General features: G+C 44.7%; 1 protein-coding gene and 1 long non-coding RNA gene across 12 annotated transcripts in view; one reads left to right on the forward strand and one right to left on the reverse strand.

Annotated features, from left to right (window-relative positions):
* MSI2 (musashi RNA binding protein 2) overlaps positions 1-2,740 on the reverse strand; it is a 385,784-nt gene extending 383,044 nt beyond the window's left edge. For 2 of the 7 annotated variants that reach the window (XR_004683181.1, XM_035026771.1), the window contains exons 1-4: positions 2,500-2,739; positions 2,166-2,206; positions 1,762-1,843; positions 962-1,046 (exon numbers count right to left, since the gene is read on the reverse strand). Coding sequence is in view for 6 of the 7 variants with exons in the window: in XM_035026771.1 (XP_034882662.1) it covers positions 962-1,046; positions 1,762-1,843; positions 2,166-2,206; positions 2,500-2,561 (270 nt within the window). In the remaining variant the exon portion in view is untranslated. Of the gene's footprint in view, positions 1-961; positions 1,047-1,761; positions 1,844-2,165; positions 2,207-2,499 lie in introns of all 7 variants that reach the window. The other 5 variants (XM_035026769.1, XM_035026768.1, XM_035026770.1 and 2 more) reach the window with 4 other exon arrangements.
* A 189-nt stretch (positions 2,741-2,929) lies between these two features.
* LOC118024716 lies at positions 2,930-18,882 on the forward strand. Of its 5 annotated transcripts, XR_004683184.1 has the most exons (6): positions 2,930-3,496; positions 4,242-4,433; positions 9,793-9,906; positions 10,172-10,233; positions 15,442-15,630; positions 16,196-18,882. It is a non-coding gene; the product is annotated as an uncharacterized LOC118024716 (long non-coding RNA). The 5 variants fall into 5 exon arrangements; XR_004683185.1 differs by lacking the exon at positions 15,442-15,630; XR_004683183.1 differs by lacking the exons at positions 15,442-15,630; positions 16,196-18,882 and adding an exon at positions 14,719-14,982 and having other exon boundaries at positions 4,242-4,437.
* The last annotated feature ends 5,595 nt before the right edge of the window (positions 18,883-24,477 follow it).

A 24,477-nucleotide genomic window follows, 5' to 3' on the forward strand; every position in this document is an offset into this window, starting at 1 on the left:
GGGACTAGACCCTGGTCCTTTGCCTTGCCCCACCACCTACCACAGTCCCAAGCAGCCCAGCACTGCATCCCAATGTCACCTCGGGGCCCCTGCTTTGGCGGACGTATAAAAACTGTAGGGAGATTCTAACAGGCATAAAGGGAAGGGAGAGCCATAAAGCCAACACAGGGGTCTAAATAAAACACTACGAGCTGTCCGCCCCCGCCCCCATGACCGTACTAAATATCTTTCTTCCCTTCTTCTCTAATCTCTACCTAGAGACTTTTCCCCCTCTCCGCACCAGTCTCTGAAACCTTCTAATGCTATAAAAGTACCCACACTCAAAAAATAAAGGATCTGAGGGAAAAAAGCAAAACCAAATCACTTGGAAACCCAAGGCCTTATCAGTGTTAGATTTCACTCCATCTGGAGTCACCCACTGAAGTCACCCAGCGTGGCTCTGGGGGGGTCTCCTTCCCTTCTCAAACCACATTCCAAATCCGAGGTGCCCCAGGAGAAACCTGTTGCCTGGACCTGGGATTAGCGCCCCCTCGCCTTCCTCCCTCCTCCCGGCCCCAGTCCCTCCCAGCTGGCCACGAAGCGGGCTGTGCCTTCTAAAAGCCAATTCCCACAGCCACAGTTGGTAACGCGGCTGTGCTCGGCTGACAAAGAAAAGTTGCCTTTGCTCTGTGGTGCAGTTTCCTTGATGGTCCCTGGGCCCCGTAGATAGCCTCTCCCCGCGCAGACCCCTCCCCCAGGCCTACGCTGGGCAGCATCTGGAGCTGCAGTGGGACAGGCTCTAAACAGAAAACCCCAAACCCAGCCTTGGCATCAAACTTCAGAGCCAACTCTAGAGCCCTGCTTATCACTACCCAGTTCTCAGCAGAAGCAAAAGAAAGCACGGTCCCTTTAAATGGGGCTGTCAGTGCCCAGATGGGTCCTGAACAGGGGCGAACAACAACAACGACAGAAAGCAACCTACCGTCTTGGAATCTAACTCGTGGTGGGGCTGACCTAATACTTTATCTACACTTGCTGGGTCTGCGAACGTGACGAAACCGAAGCCTCTGAAATGAGACAAAGAGGGAGAAAAACAAACAAGAAAATGTGACACCATTGAAAGCAACAAGGAGTGAGCCCTCCTGCAGAATGGAGAGCCAAAGTTGCCCCCTCGCACCCCCGCGGCCCACAGCCCTCCCCCAAGCCCCCTCCGCCTCGCAAGAAAACACATCAAGGTTAACCGGGGAAGTGGAACGGGGGCAGGGCGGGTGGAGGTAACTTGGAAAATGCTGGTGTCTCCACTCTTTCGCCACCTCAGTCTCCTTCTCCTCTCCTCCTCCCCTTCCCTTTCTTAACGCTTTGTTTTATTCCGAAGAAAACCCGGCGCTCAGAAGAGATTCATCCAGCTTTCTAAAAGGGGCTGAAGAGTTTAGGGAGCTGGGAGTATGGGGAAAGCATACATTAAAAAAAAAAAAAAAAAACTATGTAGAAAGTGAATGAAGCTGAATGTCATCTTAAACAGGAGAAAAAGAAGCGACGGGAAAAGGACTTCAAGCAGAGAGATGGGCATCTCTGTATCCAGAGTTCAGCCCCAATTAACAATAACCTTTCGGGTTATGGGGGCGGGCGTGGGGGGGGGGGGTGGAATAGAGCGACGTTCGAAACTAGCCACATGCCTGAGCCCCATTCTAAATCCGCTTAGCTACTTCCGAAGACACCTCCAAAAATAACACTTAAACTTTGTTCTAAAATAAAGACAAAATCCAGAAGAGAATGGTTTACCTGGAGCGTTTCGTAGTGGGATCTCTCATGACCATACATTCTCTAATTTCTCCAAATTTGCTAAAATAGTCTCTAAGGCTATCTGTAGAGAGAGAAAGAGAGAGATGGGGGGGGAGAGAAGGTGTGGGGAAAAAAAAGCAATGCAAATTTTGATCAAGGACAAAAACCAAAAGTAGTTTTCTGTTGTTATTCTGTTTTGTTTTTGCATTTTTTGCACACGCGGGGGGAATTCGGCAACAGAGGTCGCGTAGAGGGCTCGGAAAGGATTTGCTATTTAAAAAAATAACCTTGCACAGGAGAAGTGGGGAGCCAATGGCGGGGGGGGGCTCCTACGCCGGGATAACAAAGAGCAATAAAGAAGCCAAGAAGGGGGGGACCCAGACGTCCCCCCCTCCCTCCCTTACCTGGTGAGGTCTGCCAGCTCAGTCCACCGATAAACATTTTACTAGAGGGAGAAAACATAACAGAAGTGAGCACCGATGTCAGATCGGCCATTTTGACGTGTAACTTACAAAAGCTAAAAGGAAAGCGGGGGGGAGCGAGCGAGCGAGAGCCGGGAGGTGGGGTGGGGGAGAAGGTGACGGCGAAATGCAATCCAAAGGTGTGTAACTTCCACGGGGGGGGTGCGCGGGAGGGGCGGGGGGGCGCGGGAGATGCCCGGCTCCGCGCACCGCCGTCCCCGCCGCTGCAAGGAGAGCGAGCCCGAGGCGGCGCGGTGGGCAGCGGCTGGAAACTTACCCGGGGTCGTGCTGGGAGTCGTTGGCGCTGCCCGAGGTGCCTTGGCTCCCATTTGCCTCCATATCTGAGCCCCCCCGCCCCCCCACCCCCAAAAAACCGAGCCCCACAGCGATCGGAGCGGAGCGGCGGCCGGCTCCGAGCCCCGAGATCTCCCGCTCCCTCCTCCCCCTCCTCCTCCCCCCCGCCCGGGCTCCTCCGAATCTCTCTGCGAGCGGCGGAGCCGGGGCAGCGGCGAGAGCCGTCACACGTGGGCTCGGCTTAGCTCAGCCCCGCTGCTCGCACACCCCCCCGTCCCCGCCCCCCCGGCCCATCCCCACCTCTCCCCCTCCTCCTCCCCACCCCCATCTCCTCCTCCTCCTCCCCCTCCTCCCCGGCGCACGTGGGGCGGAGTTCTAGAACGTCGTGTAACCAATGCCGGTGACGTCACGCACCCCGGTGCGGCCCCCGCCTGCCCGCGCGCGCACACTCGGCCCCCCGCGGCCGGACCCACGGGGGCGGTGCGCGAACCCCGCGGCCGGAGGGGGCCCCGCCTCTAGGCGGGCCGGGCGAGGGGGAGCGCACCCCGACTTCCCTGGATCACATGGGCTGCGGGGGGCGGGTGGATCGGGGGAGGGGGAGGCGCGGGGAGCTCGCGGCCGCTCCTCGCTCGGGCAGGGGAGAAGACGCCCCCCACCCCCTCTAGTTCGGCCTCTCCATTCAAGTTCGCCGGCCCCGGCCGCCGGGATCCGGAGATGGCACCAGCCGCCCGCCCAGCCCTGCGCCCTTTTTCCAGCCACCGCGCAGAAATTTAGGTCAAGGACGTCGGGATCAAACCCAAACCCTGGCGCTCTTCGGCGGGCCCCGAGACCCCCCAGGATCGGGGAGCTTCCGGATTGAGGAGACCCTCCCGCACAAACAGCAGCCACAAGTTTTATTTTCCTTTGGCGCTGGAAGTTCTCTCTGGCTCTGGCTCCACACCGGCACGTCTTGCGCCGCTCCCCGCCCTTCCCCGGCAGAGGTATGAATCCGTGCCGGGGAAAGGTTTTTTTGGAACTTTGAGAAACTGACGCGATTCCAGTGGTGAGAAAGTGCCGAAGAGAGGGTTTCCGCGTTAATCATACGGAGTTTAAAAAATATAATAAAATGGGCTTTATAGGGGTCAAGGTCAAATGGTTGGGGTTCAAAGTAAATTTTTGTATGTAGTGAGAAATACTCTGGAAGCATCTCTGGGATGGCTGGGGAGGGTGGTGGTTTTCAGGAAACCCCTCTCCAACCGGTTCGTTATATATTTTTATAATTTCTATACCGAGATAGTAAAATGCATGAGGTTGAAAGAGCCCCAGGACCCCCACCCCGATCTGGGGAGGGGGTTGAGGGTAGCAGAAGGCTTCAGGCACACTCACCCACTACCACCTTGGTAGCAGTGTGGTGCGCTGCGCAGGTCCTGGCACACAGTAGGTGCTTAATAAATACTGGTTTCATCCCTCCCCGCCCTGAAACCCCCAAAAAGAGGATGCTGGTAGCTTCCCGAAGGCATCGCACACTTCTCCAGCCGATTCCAGGCTGGCCAGATTCAGACTGGATTCAATTTATGGGGTCTTAAAAACAATAAGGGTACAATTATCCGTATTGTTTTAAATTATTACAATAAATTGAGTTAATATGGCATGAGGGGCAACATAAAGTTGTGGTTCATCAAATACTCAGATTAATGTTAAGTATGAATTGATGCCCAGTTAACACTTTTCCATTAATTTTCATAGGATTAGGACACAGTGGAATACATTCAACAGCAAAACTGTACCAAATCCACTGTGGGTCGTGGCAAAGTGGAATATTTGGAAAATCCCAACACTAGCCAAAGCCTTGGATGACCAGATTCTTAATCTCCCTGCCTCCTACATTTGGGATAATTCCTCACTGATAGGATTGATGGGGTGAGAGGAGAGATTGAAGTAAGTAAGTATAAAAGTTTTTTTTTTTTTTAAAGATTTTATTTATTTATTTGAGAAAGAGAATGAGATAGAGCATAAGAGGGGGGAGGGTCAGAGGGAGAAGCAGACTCCCTGCCGAGCAGGGAGCCCGATGCAGGACTCGATCCCGGGACTCCAGGATCATGACCTGAGCCGAAGGCAGTTGCTTAACCAACTGAGCCACCCAGGTGCCCAAAAAGTCTCTTTTTTGTTGCAAACCTATGCGGGTTGTGCTTATTACCAATCATTACTGACTATGATGTTTTTTGAAGGCACTTTAGAGCTTTAAGCCACAAACCCAAGCATTTTCCCATCACTCCAAGTTGCTTCCAAAATCATCTGGGGTCCCCGTGTGTTGAAGAGCCCGTTGTTATTATGGTGATTGTCTATTATGACTATTCTCAATAACAAAATGCAGACAACAGAGCTAATTGGATTTTGTTTGGGAGTTTTGCACTAGAACCACAGACCATCAGAGGTAGAAAGGCCTTTCCTGATCCAACCCTCTGGTCTTTTCATCAGGGTCCCAGAGGAGCCAAGCTCACCAGGCTACACCCCACCCCCACCAGTCAGTCAGCTCCTAAGAGGGGCTCTGGCCATCACTCTGTTGCCCTTTGGCTCTGTTGCATGCATATTTATTCTGTCCTTCACAAGGCAAGAGTGGGGTGCCCTTGTTCCCTGTTATAGACCTATGCAAGCTGACCCTGAACAGAATTAAAACCCCAAGAGGGGCTAGCACTGCAATTATAAAGTCACTGGTGGAGAGAGAGCTTGATCTTATATTTCCATGACTACATTGTTTTTACTTATTGATTTTTCATTTATATGGTGTAATATTTACTCTTCTTATATAATTCTATGGTTTTGACAAATGCATAGGATTGAGTTGTCTTCATGATAACGAATCCGAGATGCAGAGGAGTTTCATTGTCCCAAAAAATTCTCTCTTGCTGCCCTATTGCACTATGTTATTTGGAATGACTTATTATTTATTATGCATTTCTTCTCCAGCTCACTCGCTTAATGCAGCCCCGGGTCAGAATTCCAGCAGCATGCAATGTCAGTCTTCTACCCTCTCTACTGCCCATGACACTGTTAGACACTCCCTTCGTGTAACTCACTCTTCCCTTGGCATCCTTGATGCCCACATTCTTTTGGTTTTCCTCCTACCTCTCCAGCCATTTCTTCTCTGTCTCTTTACTCTGACTCCTCCTCTGCCTTTCTTTTAAATACTGGTGTTCATTCTCTTCCCCAGCTACACACCCTCCCTGGATGAGCTCCTTTGAACCGTGGGTTTAAATACTACCTACTTGCCAATGCTACTCAAATTAAAGTCTCTGGCCTGAGCTCTCCACAAAGCTCCAGGCTCTGGTTAATTTCCTATTCACTGTCTGCACTTCACCTTCCTGGAGGTACCCCAAACTCAACATGCATGTCCAAAAACGCATGCATTTTCCCCCTGAACCTAAAACTCTTTTAAGTTTCGCTATATGGGTCAACAGAACCCCAGCCATCCTAGAGACAAGTTTGGCCCTTCTCCAGGTTGACATCTTCCCATGTGTGATCCGTCATGAAGGAGTGTGGGTTTCACTTCCTAAGTATCTCTCAAATTCATCTTTCCTGCTGCTGCATCCCACATTTCCCACTTGAGCCCCTGCGATAACCTTCTAAGCATTCTTCCCACACCATTTCTTACTCCATTAATGTACCTGGAAAGCTTTCTCTGACCGGGTCAAATCCCTCTTGGAAGGCACTGTTATCTTACCAGAATGTCCTCTATGTACCTTACCCTGTGCAGTCATTTGCTTTGTTGCTCATCTCCTCCACCAAACCATAAGCTCTGCCCTCCACATATTAGCACAGTGCCTATTAGTGCATGGTTGACACTCAATAAATATTTGTTGAACAAATGAAAGGTTGAATGAATGAATGAAGGTCAACATCTAATTTAATGGTAGGATTTATTGTATCCATGTCCATAAGTCAAATTGGCTGCAATTTTCCCTTTTTGTATTGCCTTTGTCTGGTTATACTGGCCTCATAAAATGAACTAGTAAATGTTCCTTCTTTTTTCATTTTCTGGAACAGTGTGTATAAAATTGGAATTATGTGTTCCTTGAATGTTTGGTAGAACTTTCCAGTAAAATGTCTGGGTATGGGATAAACATTTCCTAGGTTGGTTTTTAACTACTGATTCCATTTCTTTAGTGGCTATGGATCTCTTTGAGTTTTATATTTTTCTTGAGTCAGTTCTTACACATTATATTTTTCAAGGAAATTATTCATAGCGACTAGGTTTCCAAATGTATTAACAAAATGCTGTTGATAATTTCCTCTTAATATATTTTAATCTCTGCTGAAACTATCCATCATGTTCATTTATTCATTCCTAGTATTATTGTATATGTGTTTTCTCTTTTCTGGATCAGTGGTGCCAGAGATCTCCCTTTATTTAACTAATAGTTCTTCTTTCTACTAGTGTTTTCAAAGAATCAGGTTTTAATTTGGTTAACACTATTTTTTGGTTTTGTTAATTTTTATTTTTATATATTATTATATATCTTATATTCTTGTATATAAGAATAAGAGCATATATACCATATAACTAAGAATATATAGCACATGGAAGAATATAATACATAATGTGTACTATTAATATATATCTTGTATTATTTTCTCCTGCTCTCTTTGTGTTTATTCTCTTGATGTTTAAACATTTTTTTTAATAGGTGGCTTAAGTAATTAATTTTCAGCCTTCTGTTTTCTGATTGTAACATAGAAGACTATGGATTTCACTCTGAATACCACTCAAACTACATTCCACAAGATAGAGAGAATTTTTATTATTATCCCAGGGAAAGAATAGATTTCAAATATGATTTCTTCTTTGGCTCAATACATGTGTATCTTTTTATTTCTAAACATAAGTTTTTTTGTTTTGATTTTTAGTTATTTATATCTAAGGTAATTGAATGAGGGTCAGAGAAGGTGGTCTGTATAAAAGAGATTCTTGTTATTTGTTGAGACTTGCTTTGCCAAATGGTCTATTTTTATATATATTCCATGTGGCTTTGAAAAGAATATTCCATGTGTCTGGCTCAGTTGGTGGAGCATGCAACTCTTGATCTTGGGGTCGAGAGTTCAAACCCCATGTTGGGCATAGAGCTTACTTTAAAAAAAAACAAACAGAATGGGTATGCCTTAATTGGTAAGTGTAGCATACTATATAGACCTATTAAATCAAGCTTCTTGGGCGCCTGGGTGGCTCAGATGGTTAAGCGTCTGCCTTCGGCTCAGGTCATGATCCCAGGATCCTGGGATCGAGTCCCACATCGGGCTCCCGGCTCAGCGGGGAGCCTGCTTCTCCCTCTGACCCTCTCCCCTCTCATGCTGTTTCCCTCTCGCTCGCGCTCTAAAAAATAAATAAAATCTTAAAAAAAAAAAATCAAGCTTCTTAATTATGTTACCCAGATTTTCTGTAGCCTTACTAATGTTTTGTCTGTTTGATCTATCACTTTTTATAGTAGTATATCAGAATCTCCTTATATGATTGAATTTGCCAATTTTTCCTAAAAATCTCTCAAATTTTATTTTTTCTATATTTTAAAAGTATGTGATAAGGCATGTCAAAAACGGCTGTTAATATCTCCTACTATGGCTGTGCATTTTTCTGTTTTTTACATTTTATTTGTCTTACTTTTTGCTTTATATATTTTCAGGCTATGTTACTAGGTACATGCAAGCTTAGATATACTGTTTTCACAGTGAATTGTTTCTTTAATATATATGGTTGACCCTTGAACAACACAGGTTTGAACTGTGCGGGTCTGCTTATATACAGACTTTCTTCAATAAAGATGGTTCAGGGGTGCCTGGGTGGCTCAGTCGTTAAGCGTCTGCCTTCAGCTCAGGTCATGATCCCAGGGTCCTGCATCGGGCTCCCCCCTCGACGGAAAGCCTGCTTCTCCCTCTCCCACTCCCCCTGCTTGTGTTCCTGCTCTCGCTATCTCTCTCTGTCAAATAAATAAATAAAATCTTTAAAAAATAAATAAATAAGTAAAATAAAATAAAGATGGTTCAGTACTATGAAATTACTGTATATTTTCTCTTCTTTGTTATTTTCTTAATAACATTTTCTTTTCTCTAGCTTACTTTATTGTGAGAATACAGTATATAATATATATAACATACAAAGTATGTGTTAATCAACTTTTGTTATCTATTGTAAAAATGCCATATATAATACATATAACATACAAAATATGTAATTGTTATGTTATTTATTGTGAGAATATGGTATATAATACATATACAAAATATGTATTAATTGACTGTTTATGTCTTCCAGTCACAATAGGCTATTGATGGTTAAGTTTTGGGGGAGTTGAAAGTCATACGCAGATTTTCAACTGCTCAGGGGGTCATCATCCCTAACCCCTGCATGGTTCAAGGATCAACTATACAGAAATGGTCTTTAACCCTAGTACTTCTGGCTTTAAAGTCTGCTTTGCCTGTGAAAAATATATAACTATTCCAACTTCTGATTAGCATTTGCTTGGCATGTCTTTTTCCATCCTTTGCTTTCAACCTTTCTATGTCTTTAAGTTTTAGGTGAGTCTCTTATAGACAGCATATAGCTGGATCTTGTTCACTTATTTATTTGACTAGTAAGTTTTGTCCATTTATATTTAATGTGATGTTTTTAATGAAACTTGGGGTGCAAAAATACATTAACCACAATCTCTGGGATTAACACACTGTCATCACTGGGTATATTCATGGCCTTATTTTATTTTGTTTTTTGATATTATGAACACCTGTAAACCTGTTGTTCAATTAGAGAACAAAAGCAGTAACAATGACTTACAACTACCTATATGCTTCTCCCCATCTTCTTCCATCTGAAGTAACCACTAATCTCAATCTTGAGTTTATTATTCTTTTGCTTCTTAAAAATTTTTATCAAATTTTTATCACACTTTTTTTAAGTTATTATGAAAAATTTCTGAGGTTTATATTTTTTACCCAACATCCTGTTATTATGATTCAGCTAGATTATTACATCTGGTTATAGTTCATTCTTTTTTTTTTTTTTAAAGATTTATTAGAGAGAGCAAGCATGCACACACAGCGGGAGAGGGAGAAGCAGATTCCCCATTGAGCAGGGAGCCCGATGCAGGACTCAATCCCAGGACCCTGAGATCATGACCTGAGCAGAAGGCAGATGCTTAACGGCTGAGCCACCCAGGTGCCCTGGTTGTAGTTCATTCTTATTCCTGACTGTATAATACTCTGTTGGGTACCGCTGCCATGGTTTATTTTGTCCATTTTTCTGTCACAGGACTTTGGGTTGTTGCAATTTTTTGCTGTTATGAGCAGCGCTATAATGAACATTCTTGTCCTCTGGTGCTTTGTGGGCAAGAATTTTTCTTTGGAGTGATGACTGGGTCATAAGGTATGTACAAGATAATGCTAAGCAGTTTTCCAAAGTGTTGTTTCAATTTGTGCTCCCACTAGCAACATGTAAGAGAACCTATTGATCTACTGATTACTGATGTTTTAGAATTAATGCCTTCAGTCTCATTTTGCACCTTTTGCTTATTTGCTTTCTCTTAAGTTTTTGTTTACTTCTTTTCTTCTTTTCTATTAAATTGACCAAGAATTCTTTGTCCCCCTTTCCTCTTAATTTAGAATTGTAAATTCTATTTCTATTCTTTTAGTGGTTATTTTAGAATTTTCAACATATGCACTTGATCCAACCCCACTACAACTATACAATAAGGTAAGAATGATTCTACTTCAATTATATCCTTCCTCGTACGTGTTACTGTTGCTTGTTATTTGAGACCCCACCTGCTTTTAATACCCCTGAATTTAATCACTGTTGTCACTTTAGTTTTATGCAGTTCTTGTGTAGATTTGCCCATGTTTACCCATTTCTTCACCTTTGTTTCTGGCCTACCATTCCTTTTTTCTAATTACCAGCCCTTTTCCTTGAAACATACCCTTTAGTATCACTTTCAGGGAGGTTATGTGAGTGACCTGCTTTCTCCATTAATATAAAATTGTTTGACTGCACTCTCATCCTTGAATGATGATTTCTCTGGGGAGAGAATCTAGACTGAAAGTTTAGTTTACCCTCAAGACACATTTTGTTGTTTCTCTATTGTTGAGACGTTTGCTGTCATTCCTTTGTAGGGAATCTGGCTTTTCTTTCTGGTTTTAAGATTTTCTCTTTGTCTTTGGCTCCCTGCGGTCTTACCATGCCGTGTTCAGATGCGAATTTCTTTTTATTTACCTGGTTCAAGATTCATTGTACATCCAAAATCTCAGGGTTGATGTTTTCTTTTCTTTTTTTTTTTTTTTAATATTTTATTTATTTGACAGAGAGAGACACAGCGAGAGAGGGAACACAAGCAGGGCGAGAGGGACAGGGAGAGGGAGAAGCAGGCTCTCCACGAAGCAGGGAGCCCGATGTGGGGCTGGATCCCAGGACCCTGTGATCACGACCTGAGCCGAAGGCAGACGCTTAACCATCTGAGCCACCCAGGCGCCCCAGGGTTGATGTTTTCTTATCAAATTTGCAAACGGTCACTGTATAAATCCTGCGTCCCCTACATTCTTTCTCTGTTCTCCTTCTGGTACCTGTACTAGGTATATAATGGACCATCTCTTTCTAGGCAACATACCCTGAACCTTTCTCTCAGACTTTCCTTCACTTCGTCTCTCTGTGATGCTTCCTGGGCAATTTCTTCAGTTTTTTTCTTCAGCGATGGTTCATCTGCTGTGTAACTCACCCACTGAGCTTTTCATTTCAGTGGCTATATATGTCATTTCCAGAGGTTCTACTTAGTTCTCTTTCAAATCTACCTTTTTAAAATACTGTTATTTTCTCATGGTCCAAATGTTCTTTTATGTCTTTCATAATTTTAAACTTATGTACTTTATAAGTCTGATAGTTCTGTTTCCTGAGGTTCTTGGGACACTTGTATCTATTCCATTTTCATTATGGTGGATTACATCCATGTATATTTTGTTGTTTGGAGTAGGGTCTGTATCTTTATCTTTGCTTTTCAGTTTTGGGGTTCCTGATTCCTGGATCGTACAGATAGGGTAAATTCCAGCCCCAAATTTACATGAAGGCTGGGCTATAGTCCCAAATTCTCAGTGAAGACTTCTTTCTCCACTTTCAAGTCATGACAAGACAGTGAAATTTTCTTATCTTCCTGTGCCCCCAGGGAGATTTTTTTCCCAGTGAATTATTTCTAAAACGATTCATCCTTTTGAAGGTTCCAGTTTAAAGTGGGGATCTCAGTACCACCTTCTCACTTTGAATGGGCCCAAGCCACAGTCTCCTTCCTGTGTGGATTTGCCCAAGACCAGCTCCATCTCCGCTTACTTGCTCACGATACTAACTGCCATTTCCCTCTTGCTTCTGGCACCGGGGGCCTGTCCTTACTGTCTCATGAGCTCATTGCAGTGGGTGTTTATTGCATTTTGACCAGTGTTTAGAGATGGGCTATAGTGGGAGGATGATTAAAATTATTTCATCTGGGCGCCTGGGTGGCTCAGTTGTTTAAGCGACTGCCTTCCGCTCAGGTCATGATCCTGGAGTCCCGGGATCGAGTCCCACATCGGGCTCCCTGCTCGGCAGGGTGTCTGCTTCTCCCTCTGCCCTCTTCCCTCTCGTGCTCTCTCTCATTCTCTCCCTCTCAAATAAATAAATAAAATCTTTAAAAAAAAAATTATTTCATCTGCCATATTGCCAGAAATGGAATTCACTTCCATTTCAAATGTTTAATGTCTTCCATTGCAAATGCATTTTTTCTTAGAGTACTGTGGCACCTAAGATTTCTGAGTAATTTCTCTTCTGAATAATCTTTTTTTAAATTTTTATTTTAAATTGAAGTATAGTTGAACTTGTGAACAATTTTTTATGGGTGAGGTGGCATTGGCATTATCTCAAATGAGGCAAACATAGGTCAGTGCAGCTATCCATTCTAATCACCTGGAAACTTGAAAAAGCACAGATGCTTGGCTCCATCCACAAGATTCTGATTTAATTGGTTGGGAGACCACCTGGGCAGGGGTCTTTTTTAAAACTTCCCAAGTGATTCTAATGTGCAACCAAGGCTAAACACAATTATTTAAAACATACTGATGAAAACGAGCAAGCCATAATGATCCCTGGGCTCTACCCCAGAATGTCGGATTTATTTTGCCTGGGGAGGGGCCCCAGGCATCATATTTTTCTGACATTTCCCTGATGATTGCAGGCTTGAGCACCATTGATTTTCCTGGGTACATGCAGTCAGACGGAGGCATTCAAATAATGTTTGAGCGGGAAGCATGAGAAGTAATCTAGCTCAGCATATGCATATGCTTAACTGTCCATCTGACTCCCAAGGGCCTTTTAATTATAAAGATTCCTGGAGATTATTGGGGAGACCTGGGTAGCACAGTCGGTTAAACGTCCAGCTCTTGATTTTGGCTCAGGTCATGGTCTCAGGGTCATGAGATCAAGCCCCGCATTGGGCTCTGTGCTGGGCATGTAGCCTGCTTAAGATTCTCTCCCCTTCCCTCTGTCCTTCCCCCCCCCCCCCGCCACATGCACATGAGCACACGTGCATGCATGTGCACTCTCTCTCTCTCTCTAAAAAGAAATTTAAAAAAAAAGATTCCTGGAGATTATAAGGCCAGTGAGTCTTTCATTCCCCCGAGGACTGTGATGGGCAACTAAGTCTGGAAACCATTTAGCGAACCCATCTTGTTTTACAAAGGAGGAAACCATCCCCGAGAGAAGTGTTTTCTTCACAAAGTCACAGAGCTGATTCAGAGGATGCTGACTCCTACCTTCCAGTCTAATGTCTTTTTCATCCACTTCCAAACATAAAGCCCACTACTGCTTTTAGACGATCTTGGCCATTTTAAAGAGACAGTTTTTGAATTTATGTGCAGTGACGTCAGGCATGTGGCATTTTCTGTTTTGCTTTGTTTTGCTTTGGCACAGCAGAGAGAAAATAAAACAGCCTGCCACCTGGCACGTAGGGTCATAGTAGCAGCTTGGTGACCTTGAGCTGATCAGCCACCATCCATCTCAACTGCCCCATCTGTAAATAGGGGGTCATGGTGGTTTTAAAATATAACCACAGGGCGCCTGGGTGGCTCAGATGGTTAAGCGTCTGCCTTCGGCTCAGGTCATGATCCCAGGGTCCTGGGATCGAGTCCCACATCGGGCTCCCTGCTCCTTGGGAGCCTGCTTCTCCCTCTGCCTCTCTGTCTCTCATGAATAAATAAATAAAATCTTAAAAAAAAATTATAAAAAATAAATAAATAAATAAATAAAATAAAATATAACCACAATTTCTTTAATACTCCTCTAAGAAGTGGAGCCTGGTTCCCCTCCCCCTGAGTGTCTGCCATCCTTGGTGACTGGTTTCTAATGAACAGCATGTGACGGAAATAACAGTGGGTGAATTCCAAGGCTAGGTCACACAAGGCATCATGGCTTCCACCTTGCTCTCTCTCGGATCACTTGCTCTGGGGGAAACCAGCTGCCATATCATGAAGACAATTAAGTAGCGCAATGGAGAGGCCCACATGGAGAACTGAGGTTTGCTGCTGGCAATGCGATCTTGCCAGGATTGTGAACTAGACACATTGAAGGCAGATCCGCCAGCCCCGGTCACACCTTCAGATGACTGCTACCCTGGCCTATGCCTTGACTGCAACTTCATGAGAGACTTTGAGCCAGAACCTCCCAACTAAGCCATTCCCAATTCCTGACCCTCAGATGCTGTGTGAGATAGTAAAGACTTGTTGTCTGAAGCTACTAAATCAGGATAATTTGTTATCCAGAATAGATAACGAATACAGAGATACTTCAAAACGCACTAAAATAGAGCTGCTTACTTTATAGGCTTGCACCAGGATTCATATGCTAACATTTATAGAGCGTTTTAGTTAGACTCTGGCCAAATGAACTGCATATTAGATATAAAGTAGTGATTGTGTATTATTAATGTTATCAGATTGCAACACATTTCATGTTCAGTTACCTAAAATGCTCTTTCTGGGGCATCGCTTTGCTCATCATCTTATCCCCATTGCACACTTATAAAAGGTCACTGTCAAGATATAAAAGTATATATATGATTTAAATGTCTTGACTCAGTGGCTAACAACCATGAGCATGTTTTCAAATTGGAAAAGCAAGATTAATTTAAACTTGCTCTTTTTCACACAAGGTACTTTGTTTATTTTTCAGGATTGCATTTCACTGCCAAGCCAAGTGCCTCTCTGATTAAAGAGTATGTTCACTTCATCTCTCGTAGTCTCTTACAAGCCTACTCTTAAGAATAGACATGGCAGACTTTGCACCAAAAAAGCAAACCATATTTTTACCAGAAACTATTTAGTGAAATGAGTTTTTAGTCATGAAAATTTCACCAAGTATAAATTTCATGTCTGAAAGTAATGGGCCCTTTGTATTTCCCTTCAATAAATAAATAGCTTCTTTCCTCAAGAATTACAACTTCTGAGCGTGCTCTTAAATTCAAAGCTAGTTTGTTTTCTTCCAAGAAAATGAAAATATGCATGTGCATACAGACCCTTCTTTGGTTGGTCCTTCTAGATCTGTGTAAAATGGGAAAGCCAAGATGGTATCTTTCTAACAGTCGTAACTGGAGATATAAAATATCTGGGAAGAACATGAACAAAGGCAGAGGGTGTGAGGCTGAAAGCGAAACTGTATTTTTCAAACACTCTTTACTTATCTAACATATAAATATCTTTATGTGTAATTTACTCCCAACATTGTCTGGTATACTTAGAGACATAAAAGTCTATTTAAACGATGGAGAAAATTTGCTTCGCTTTGTTATTTCTTTCCCAGACCGGAGAGGGAAATGCAAAAAAAAGCTCCCTAATTGGGGGAGGGGGGACAGATTTAGCCAAAATTTTTCCTTTTTTTCTTTCCATGTTCCCATAGGACACAGCTAGAAATTGAGTGGGGTGGTTGAAGACTTTTGCTCCTTTTTGTCCCCTCTGCCTTCCACGTTCCTTGTTCCAACTCAAAATGATCACACCCAACCAGGGCAAATGCTGCTTACAAGTTTAGCTGAGTGAGGAAAAAGTCAGACTCCTAATAAATGTCAACATCTTTTATGGAGTGACCGCAGTGAGGATCCTTCTAGGTGCGGTGGCGGACAGAAGCTAGGACATCTTTATTCTACAGGAGTTGTCAGAGGTGGTCAGTAGCTTGGGGTTGGGTGTGAGGCTGGCTCCAGCCCCTCTGGGTGGTAGCTCCCTGCAGGGGACACCCTGTGCCATGCTGGTGAGCCCCCTCCCCGACCTTGGCTCCCTTAGGTGAGTGTGGGCGTGGCAGGCACAGGAGAGAAGCCTCTGGAATTAAACAGAAAGTTCCTGTTTTCACTGACAATATCCCAGAGCTGCTCTCCTCTGCAGCTGAAAACTGTTTAACTGCCATTTGTCATTCAGTCATCATTATTCTTATACGTGTAGGTAAATATTTTATTAAGCGTCTCCGCTGCTTGGCAGTTAGGGAGCCCTTTGCCTGCTAGACGTGGCGGGCGCCCAGCGCTGCCCAGGGGGGTGAGAGAACAGCGGGCTCCCTGAACCCTCGGTGGTGTTAGTAGAGCGGTGGTCCTTTCCACCTGGAAACCATTTTCTCCTCTGGCCTCTTGGGCATAATCTTCCATTTCTTCTTCTCTTTTTTTAATCAGTTACCAATTTGGTCTTGATGAAAGGTGCCGGGGCCTGCAGGAGAAAATGACTCTGCCTTTCAACTCCTCCTGGAAATGGTTGACTCGGTGCCGCGGTCACCTTCCCTTACACCTCTGCACCCATTTGGGCACTTGCCTCATCCCCACCGCGCTCTGCCTTGCCCAACAGAAACCTCGGTGTCACAGCTGGAAACGTGCAGGGGCCGCTCCACCCAGGCCCCCTCACACACACCGCAGTTATGTCTGGGACCTCCAAACATTCCCCTAGGCTTTCACCGTCTAGCGTCCGAGCCCCATCAGCTTGCCAGGTCGCCAGCAACCAGCTCCCAGCTCGACCCACAAAACCACCCGTTAGCTTGGACAAATGTTGGGTCCCCTTCTTCAAAATCCTTAGCTGTTTCCCATTTACCCAGTATTAGAGGTGGCCAAAACAGCAATAGGAAGCATGGCTGTAGTGTCATCCCGTCATATCTCTGGGTCTTCTGGAGGCCAACGGGACCGGGTCTGCTTCTGTGTGGGGAGTTCCAACTTTGGAGGACCGTGGGTATGACGCCCTCTTCTGGTGGCTCTGGGGAACGCCTTCTTGCGCCCCTGCGTTTCAGTTCCCTCTGCTGGCGGAGGAGAGAGAAGCTGCCTCTCGCCTCCTGGCCCCAGATGCCAGAGCTCCCGGGCCCTGCCGTCAAATTGTGAGACCCAAGCCCCACAGATCCTGAGGTTTCCGGAAGTTGAAACCGAGGCCCACGACGGTAGCCCCGCACTGCAATTTATACAGTTACCAGTTCCAAGTGGCTGAAAAACAAATGAAGGGAAGGGTAGGAAAGGGAGAAAACACTGTAACCTCCAAAGGGGGTTCAAATAGGCCGAAATCACATCTATGTAGCTACCCGTGGTATGGACACAGTGACAGAGGGAAGAAAGGAATCAGAGAAAAGATCAGGAGTGAGGACAATAGAGGACAGACTTTACAGCAAATTGCTGAGTAAGACACTCGTGCTAAAAATAATACCATTTGGAGAGGGCATAAGAAACAAAAGTGTGGCTGTGCCCATGGGTGGGAGGAAGAAGAGGCTCTGCATATAAACACCCAGAATTAGAACAACATGAAGAAAGGACCATCACCCAAGCGGAGAAGGAATGAACGTAAGAATAATTTGAAGTGAGCCAGGAAATTAATTCTGTCACCATCCTCTTGCTTCTGTGGATCCGATGATGCTGGAGGCCCCCCAGCAGTGGATGGCCACGCCTCTGGGTTTGAGCAGGCCCCAAGACCCCATCACCCACTCAGCAGATGCCACATAAGAGAGGAGGGCGAGCCCCGGCTTTGTATCTTCTAGTCTGGATCACAGATAATCATGAACATTCAAAAAATCAATTGCCCAAGTGGCTGATGGGGAGGTCTGGCTTGACAGAAGGCGTTCACGAGGAAGACCCGGGGGGTTAGCTGATCACAAGCTTGATGTGAACCTACTTCGCAGGGAGGTTGTTGAGAACCCTAATGCAATCTCAGGCTCTATTAATAGAACGGCGGAGTGTGGAAGGAGGGAGGCCGTAATCCCAGTGCGTGCTGGCAGGTCAGGCCACATGCAGCTTTATGCTCAGTCCTGCAGGCTATATTTTAAGAGAGGCACTGGCAAATTCGAGCCTGTTCAGAAGAGCATGAAAAGGACTGGATGCCAGTACTTAGACAGCACCGAGATTAGCTTGACAGTCCTTTTACAACTGGCGAAATCGGAATGCGTATTGCATTGAAGACAGAATCTCAGGAGCTAGGACTGAGAATCGGGCTTTCAGTGTTTACTTAGCCTCCCTGAGCCTGATGGGGTGCCCTTTCCATATAATGGGGATACCGCTCTCCCCCCGACCTACCTGCAAGCATAGTTTGAAGGACAGTCTGCTCAGCGGGGCTTGTATACTGAGCATCTCCTTGGGGCCAACTCCCAGCCGGGCACTAGAGCACCAACTGGAGCTTGGAGTCTAGTCTGTGTTGGAGACACAGGCCCATCAGCAGGCATCTTGCATATAACATGACAGATGATAATAGATACATGCACTGATTTGCAATGAGATGTAATTAATATCTTATCAGGAAAGAATGACAAGAGAGAAAAACAAAGTCTTCAGGGCATATGTACTTGTAAGTGCAAAGGGAAAAAACTGCTGGAGGCCAGAGAGGAGGAGAGTCCATGAGTGAGGAAAGATTAGAACTGGAAAATTTCAGAGTCATGAAAGACTGTTGAAAGGTCTCTACACTGTCAGGCACCACCAAGAAATCCAGGAGGAAGAGGAGAAAAGTTGAAATATTTCCAGACCTCCCTGGATGTGGAGGTTAGGCGTTTCATCCTTAGTGGTCAAGAAACACCTTTTGGGGAAATGCTGGAGGCAGAGACGGACTTCATTTAGGACGTTTGTGGCAGGATGCATTTATTGGACACCTACTGCACACTTAGCATGGTGCTATGCACTATGGAAGTTGGAAAAGCATAAGATTTTGTTGTCACTACTTCAGTAGTGACTGGTGAGTTAAGAGAAACACGTATACATTCATCAGCGAAGAGCAGAAGATTATTACACAAATTGTTCAGCGGGGTAAGGCAGACAGTGGTTTAAATGGCCAGTTGGGGGCGCCTGGGTGGCTCAGTCGGTTAAGCGACTGCCTTCGGCTCAGGTCATGATCCTGGAGTCCCGGGATCGAGTCCCGCATCGGGCTCCCTGCTCGGCGGGGAGTCTGCTTCTCCCTCTCCCGCTCCCCGCTCTTGTGCTCTCTCACTCTCTCTCTCTCTCAAATAAATAAATAAAATCTTTAAAAAAAAAAAAATGGCCAGTTGGTTGACCCATGATGTTCCTTATGCTTATAAAAGTGAGAAGAAGAAAAGATGGCGACAGTACATTCCAATATGGTAAACCTGATCCTAGTCTTCCTCTTCCCCGTGTCTCTTGGGAAGTTTCCTTTCCTAGAAGTGTTCAGAAACAATTCTTGGCCTAACATCCCTCACGTGTGCTCCCATTTTGTTATTTACCAGTGAAATTAATATTACTCTTTACTCTACTCACATTCTAGATCCAACATGCGTTTTTTCATCAGTGGGTTTGTGTTTGGTTGATTAGTTATTCATGTATAATGCAAGATGACAAGAGCTGTAATACAGAGAAATGATTGTGGAGAATACAGGCGTACAAGCTCTGGGGTTGGCTTCTTTTTTTCTTTTCTCTTTTTTGGGAGGGGTGGTGTTGGTGGGTGGGTAGGCAGGTTAGTAAGGCTTTTGGATTACTTACAGATGGTTGAAATTCTTTTCTTCCAAATTGGTGACTGAAGCAAAATTGGGGGAATTAAAGTAAATGCGCCCTTTGCTTTGCATCCCCCAGTCTCCTTGATCTACATCATGAGTCCTTCATGGACTCCTGCATCTGTTCCTACAATCGCTCACATCATTTGACTTCTCTGGACTTGAGTTTCCCCATCTGTATCATGTCCAATGTATCTTTTTCTATGTTGGCTTCTTTCACAGGCTAAATTTTTGCAAAGGGAATCCACCTTATAGATGAGTTCTACCTCAATCTTACCCTCTGGGACTTCCCTTGGAGTAGCCAGAGAGGTCTCTATAGGATGCAAATCCAATCCCTCCAGTGGCTTCCCACTGCACCCAACCCCTTTGTATGGCCTAAAAAACCCTATGTAATCTGATTCTGGCCTGCTTTTCCAATCTATATCATGCCATCATCCCCTACCATTTCTCAAACAAAATGAATGACTTTCGCTCCTGAGGCCCTTTGCATATGCTGTTCATCCTGCTTGGAATGTTCTTTCTCCATTCACTGAATGGACATATCCCTATTACTTTCCAAATCTTAGTTCAAATACCACCTCCTCGCAAACGCCTTTTCTGTTCAACCTCTCTAAAGTCACCTCCTCATCCATTGCTTTCTAGTTCATTGCCGTATTTATTTCCCGCTGGGAGCCCAGCTGAGAGCCTCAATTAGCCTCTATTTCCATCTTTCCATGTGGCAGCATGGGCTTCCTCACAGCATGGAAGCTGGATCTCAAAAGGGAAGAAGAAACACCCAAATCCAAAATGTTCTCCAGCATCCCCAAATCCTTTTCTAGCACGTTATCCTAGTTTCTCTTCTTTGCTCTTCTCACTCTTTGAAATTATTGTGCTAATTTCTGATTCCTTGCTAATTGCTGGCTCCCTCCCCCCCCATCCATGAGGGTAGAAACCCTGTCTATCTCATTCACTGCACATGCCCAGCACAGAAGAAGTACCCAGTAAACATTTGTTGAATAAGTGAATTTTAAATGTTCAGAAATAAAGAGAAAGAAGTAGTTAAGATGCAGACGAAATGTAATGAAACACACAAACATACACACATTCACAAAAAATCAGGCTGCAGAGGACTTTTCAGGATGAGAACCATGGCCTGAAGAGCGGAGAGCCCACCACGCAGTAAGCCAGGCATGAATTGGATCATATTTGCAGCCCACCTGCCTCCTGCTGTTCAGAACCCATCATAGAGTTGACCTGGGAAGGTGGTGACTCAGGCACAGGGACCCAGGACACATAGGACCCTGCAGGGGACCAGGATCAGGACCTGGACAGCTGGACCTTAAGGGGAAGTAGGCTATGCCCAGACATCATAGGTCCCCAACAGGATGATGTCAGGAGCAATTCCCTGAGGTCCTGTGCCTGGCATAGGAGGGCTTTGGGTGCTTTACTTGAACCCAAGCATGCAGAGGAAGATGATCTTGGTTTAACACAATTCAAATCAGCAGCTACTATGCAAAAAACATTGTGCCACCTGCAGTGGGTGATGGAGGGGTGAGAGGCAGGGACGGTGCCCAAGCAGTGGCTCCTTGACAAGATAGAAGGTGTAAGTGGCAAGGGAAGGAGGCCAGCAACCCCAAAGTTACAGAAAAGGGAGAAGCAAAAAGGCTTCCAAGAGGGGCCAGCGCTGGAGGTGGCTAGCCAGAAGGGCTTTCCAGAGGCAGGAAAGCCAGGGTATGTTTGGGAATGCCCAGGAGCTCCATTATTAGGCTGGAGGAGGGTGGGGTCTACAAGAAGTGCAAGAAGAGCAATTTATTACCAAAAGTTCCAGCGAAGTCCCTCAGAACAAATCCCAGAAGCCAGGAGCTGGAGTCTTGGACTCAGAGCAGAGAAGAGTGAAGAGCAGTTTCACAGCTTTCCGGAGAAGAAGAGGAAAGGGGGGATGCTGGGCAAGCAGAAGCACAAGCCATCCACCCTGCAGTGATGGAAGAGGAGTCCAAAAACACATCTGGGACATGTTGTGATTGAACGAAGTATAAGTGACTGTTGGAAACTGTGTTTATGAGGGGATTTGGGGTAGCGAGAAATTATAAAAGCAACAGAAGGATGGGCTGAACAAACTGATTCTAGAAATCAACGTGGAGCACACCCATGCTCACAGCAGCACTATCCACAACAGCCCAAGGGTGGAGACAACCCCGTGTCCATCAACAGATGCATGGATACACAAAATGGGGCACATACATCCAATGGAATATTATGCGTCTATGAAAAGCAATGAAGAAGTGACACAGACTACAGTGTGGATGAACCTTGAGGACATTATGCGAAGTGGAAGAAGCCAGACACAAAAGGACAAATACGGCATAAGTCCACTGATAGGAGCTACTTAGAATAGTCAGATTCATAGGACACAAAGTAGAATGGGTGTTGCCAAGGTCTGAGGGGTGGGGTGAACAGGAGTTATTGTTAAATGGGTACAGAGTTTCAGTGTGGGATGATTAAAAAGTTCTGGAAATGGATTAAAAATAAGTTCCGGAAATAATAATGATGATAGCACAATAATGTGAATATATTTAACATCACTGAGTTGTACACTTAAAAATGGTTAAATGGTACACTTTGTGTCATGTCTATTTTACCACAACAATAAAAAAAATGAATGTGGAAAAATTAGGAAGTCAAGAATATCCAGTTTAGCTCTGAGAAAGGAAAGTAATAGGAAGATAAAATCCTACGAGATAGTAACACAAATTATAAAACCTCAAGAATTAAGGGGTACCTGGGTGGCTCAGTTGGTTAAGCGACTGCCTTCGGCTCAGGTCATGATCCTGGAGTCCCGGGATCGAGTCCTGCATCGGGCTCCCTGCTCGGCAGGGAGTCTGCTTCTCCCTCTGACCCTCCCCACTCTCATGTGCTCTCTCTCATTCTCTCTCTCTCAGATAAATAAATAAAACCTCAAGAATTAAAACAGCATGGCGCTGGCACTTGACTACACAGACAGACAATGGAACAGATAGAAAGTCCAGAAATAGGCCCACATCATTCAAGACTTTCATGTGTTGGAAAGGTGGCATCTGGAAACAGCAGGGAAACCGTGCTGGGAAGAACTGGAGCCATCAGGGGAAAATGGAGCTGGCTCCTGATCTCATCCTTATACCAGGAAGAACTCCAAATGGAAAAGAAATGTAAAATGTGAAATGTGAAACACAACCCCATACCAAAACTAGAAGGAATCAGGGGAGAATTCTTTTTTAACCTCAGAGGGTGAGGACATATCAGCTGTGACTTTGGGTCACAAGCCCTCTATGCCTATGTCCTGGGCTTGGTGTGAACGCTATAGGAGTGATACATGCAGAGTACTTGGGATAATGCCCAGCACACACACAAAACTCCATAAGTGACCACCACTACCACCCTCCTTGTCGGCATCACCACCATCAAAAAGAATTGAGGACATTTACAAACTGGTAAGAAATAAGTATCAAGGTCTATTAAATGGAAATAAAAGGCAAGGTGGAGCAGTATGCACATAATATACTATCCTTGGTTTTAAAAGGGAGGAGTAGACACATGCTCATATATATCTACATGTATGTGTAAGTGTATATTAACACACACATATACACAATAAACATCTTTGGTCAGGCCACTGCATGACACAACTCCAGGGGGCACAATTCCATTGTATTCTATGCCAGTGGCATCCCAGGAGCTCAATATAAATGGTGTCTCTTGGAGGTGAGCACCATGGTGGCCCAGCTAACTTGACTGCATGTGGTAACATGTCTCTGGGAACACAAAGAATGGAATAACAATGCTCGCTTGTGGGAAGAGACATAGGTGGCTTGGAACAGAGGTGGAAAGGAGACTTTTCACAATACGGTCTTTGTGTCTTTTCAATCTGGAACTATGTACATGTGTTATGGAATAGTCCTCATTCCAGGAAATAAAGGGACCTGTGAAAATAAATCAGTGCACACATATAAAAGTAATGCATAAAAGTAACAGTACACATTAGGGAACTGGGGAAATACAAAGAAGTACAAAGGAGAGAATTATAATGATTTTTCTGGTTATCTCTGTGTGTCGGTCTGGAGTGCTTTGAAAGGCATCATACAGAGCAGGAGTGGGGGAACAATAGCTCCAGGCTATCCCTGGCCCACCACCTGTTTGGTTCTTTTGGGTTTGGTTTGGTTTTGTTTTGTTTTGTTTTGTTTTGTTTTGTTTTGTTTGTGCATTCAGTGCGGGGCCTGAACTCACAACCCTGAGACCAAGACCTGAGTTGAGATCAAGAGTCAGATGCTTAACCAACTGAGTGGCCCTTACCACCTGTGTTTGTAAATAAAGTTTTATTGCAATGCAGCCACACATTTGGTGACATATCATCTATGACCGCTCTCCTGCTACATTTAGTTATTGAGTAACTTTGATTTTGGCAAGTTATTTGCTGTTGTTTCTAGTTCAATCTATAAATCTAGTTCAATCTATAAATGCCCTGGCATGATGTCACTAAAAGGCACAGTGAAGAAGTAAGATGATAGCAATGGGTATTAACAAATATGTTAGCTTGGAATTAGAACTTAAGAAAACAAGAAGCAGAGGTGTTCACCACAGTGAAATTAATGTTAGGATAAGTGGTAACAAACTGAATTTGTGTGCATATAATAAGAAACAGAAAGATAGAACCTGAATTGAAGTAAGAAAAACATACCAAGACAGATTAAAGATTATCAAAGTGGAGAAAATAAAAAAGATATTCTCCCAAATAAGCTAGGCCTTATTAAAAAGTATAGTAGTAAAATAATTCCCTATGTTATGACATGGGATAAGGTATTTAAAAAATATGAGAAAAAACACACCTCCTATCTTGAAATCTCACCAGACATTCAATCTTCTCAAGGTCCAGGGGGACATTCAAAAGTCATAGGAGACTTAGAACAATTCTCTTTTGGGCAGGACTATCCTGTGCATCGTAGGAGTCTGGCATCCCTGGCTCCCTTAAATGCTGCTAATGGTCCG

This window comes from Mirounga leonina, unplaced genomic scaffold (genome assembly GCF_011800145.1).
Source record: "Mirounga leonina isolate KUSES-001 unplaced genomic scaffold, KU_Mleo_1.0 Mir_200, whole genome shotgun sequence".
Taxonomy (NCBI): Eukaryota; Metazoa; Chordata; class Mammalia; order Carnivora; family Phocidae; genus Mirounga; species Mirounga leonina.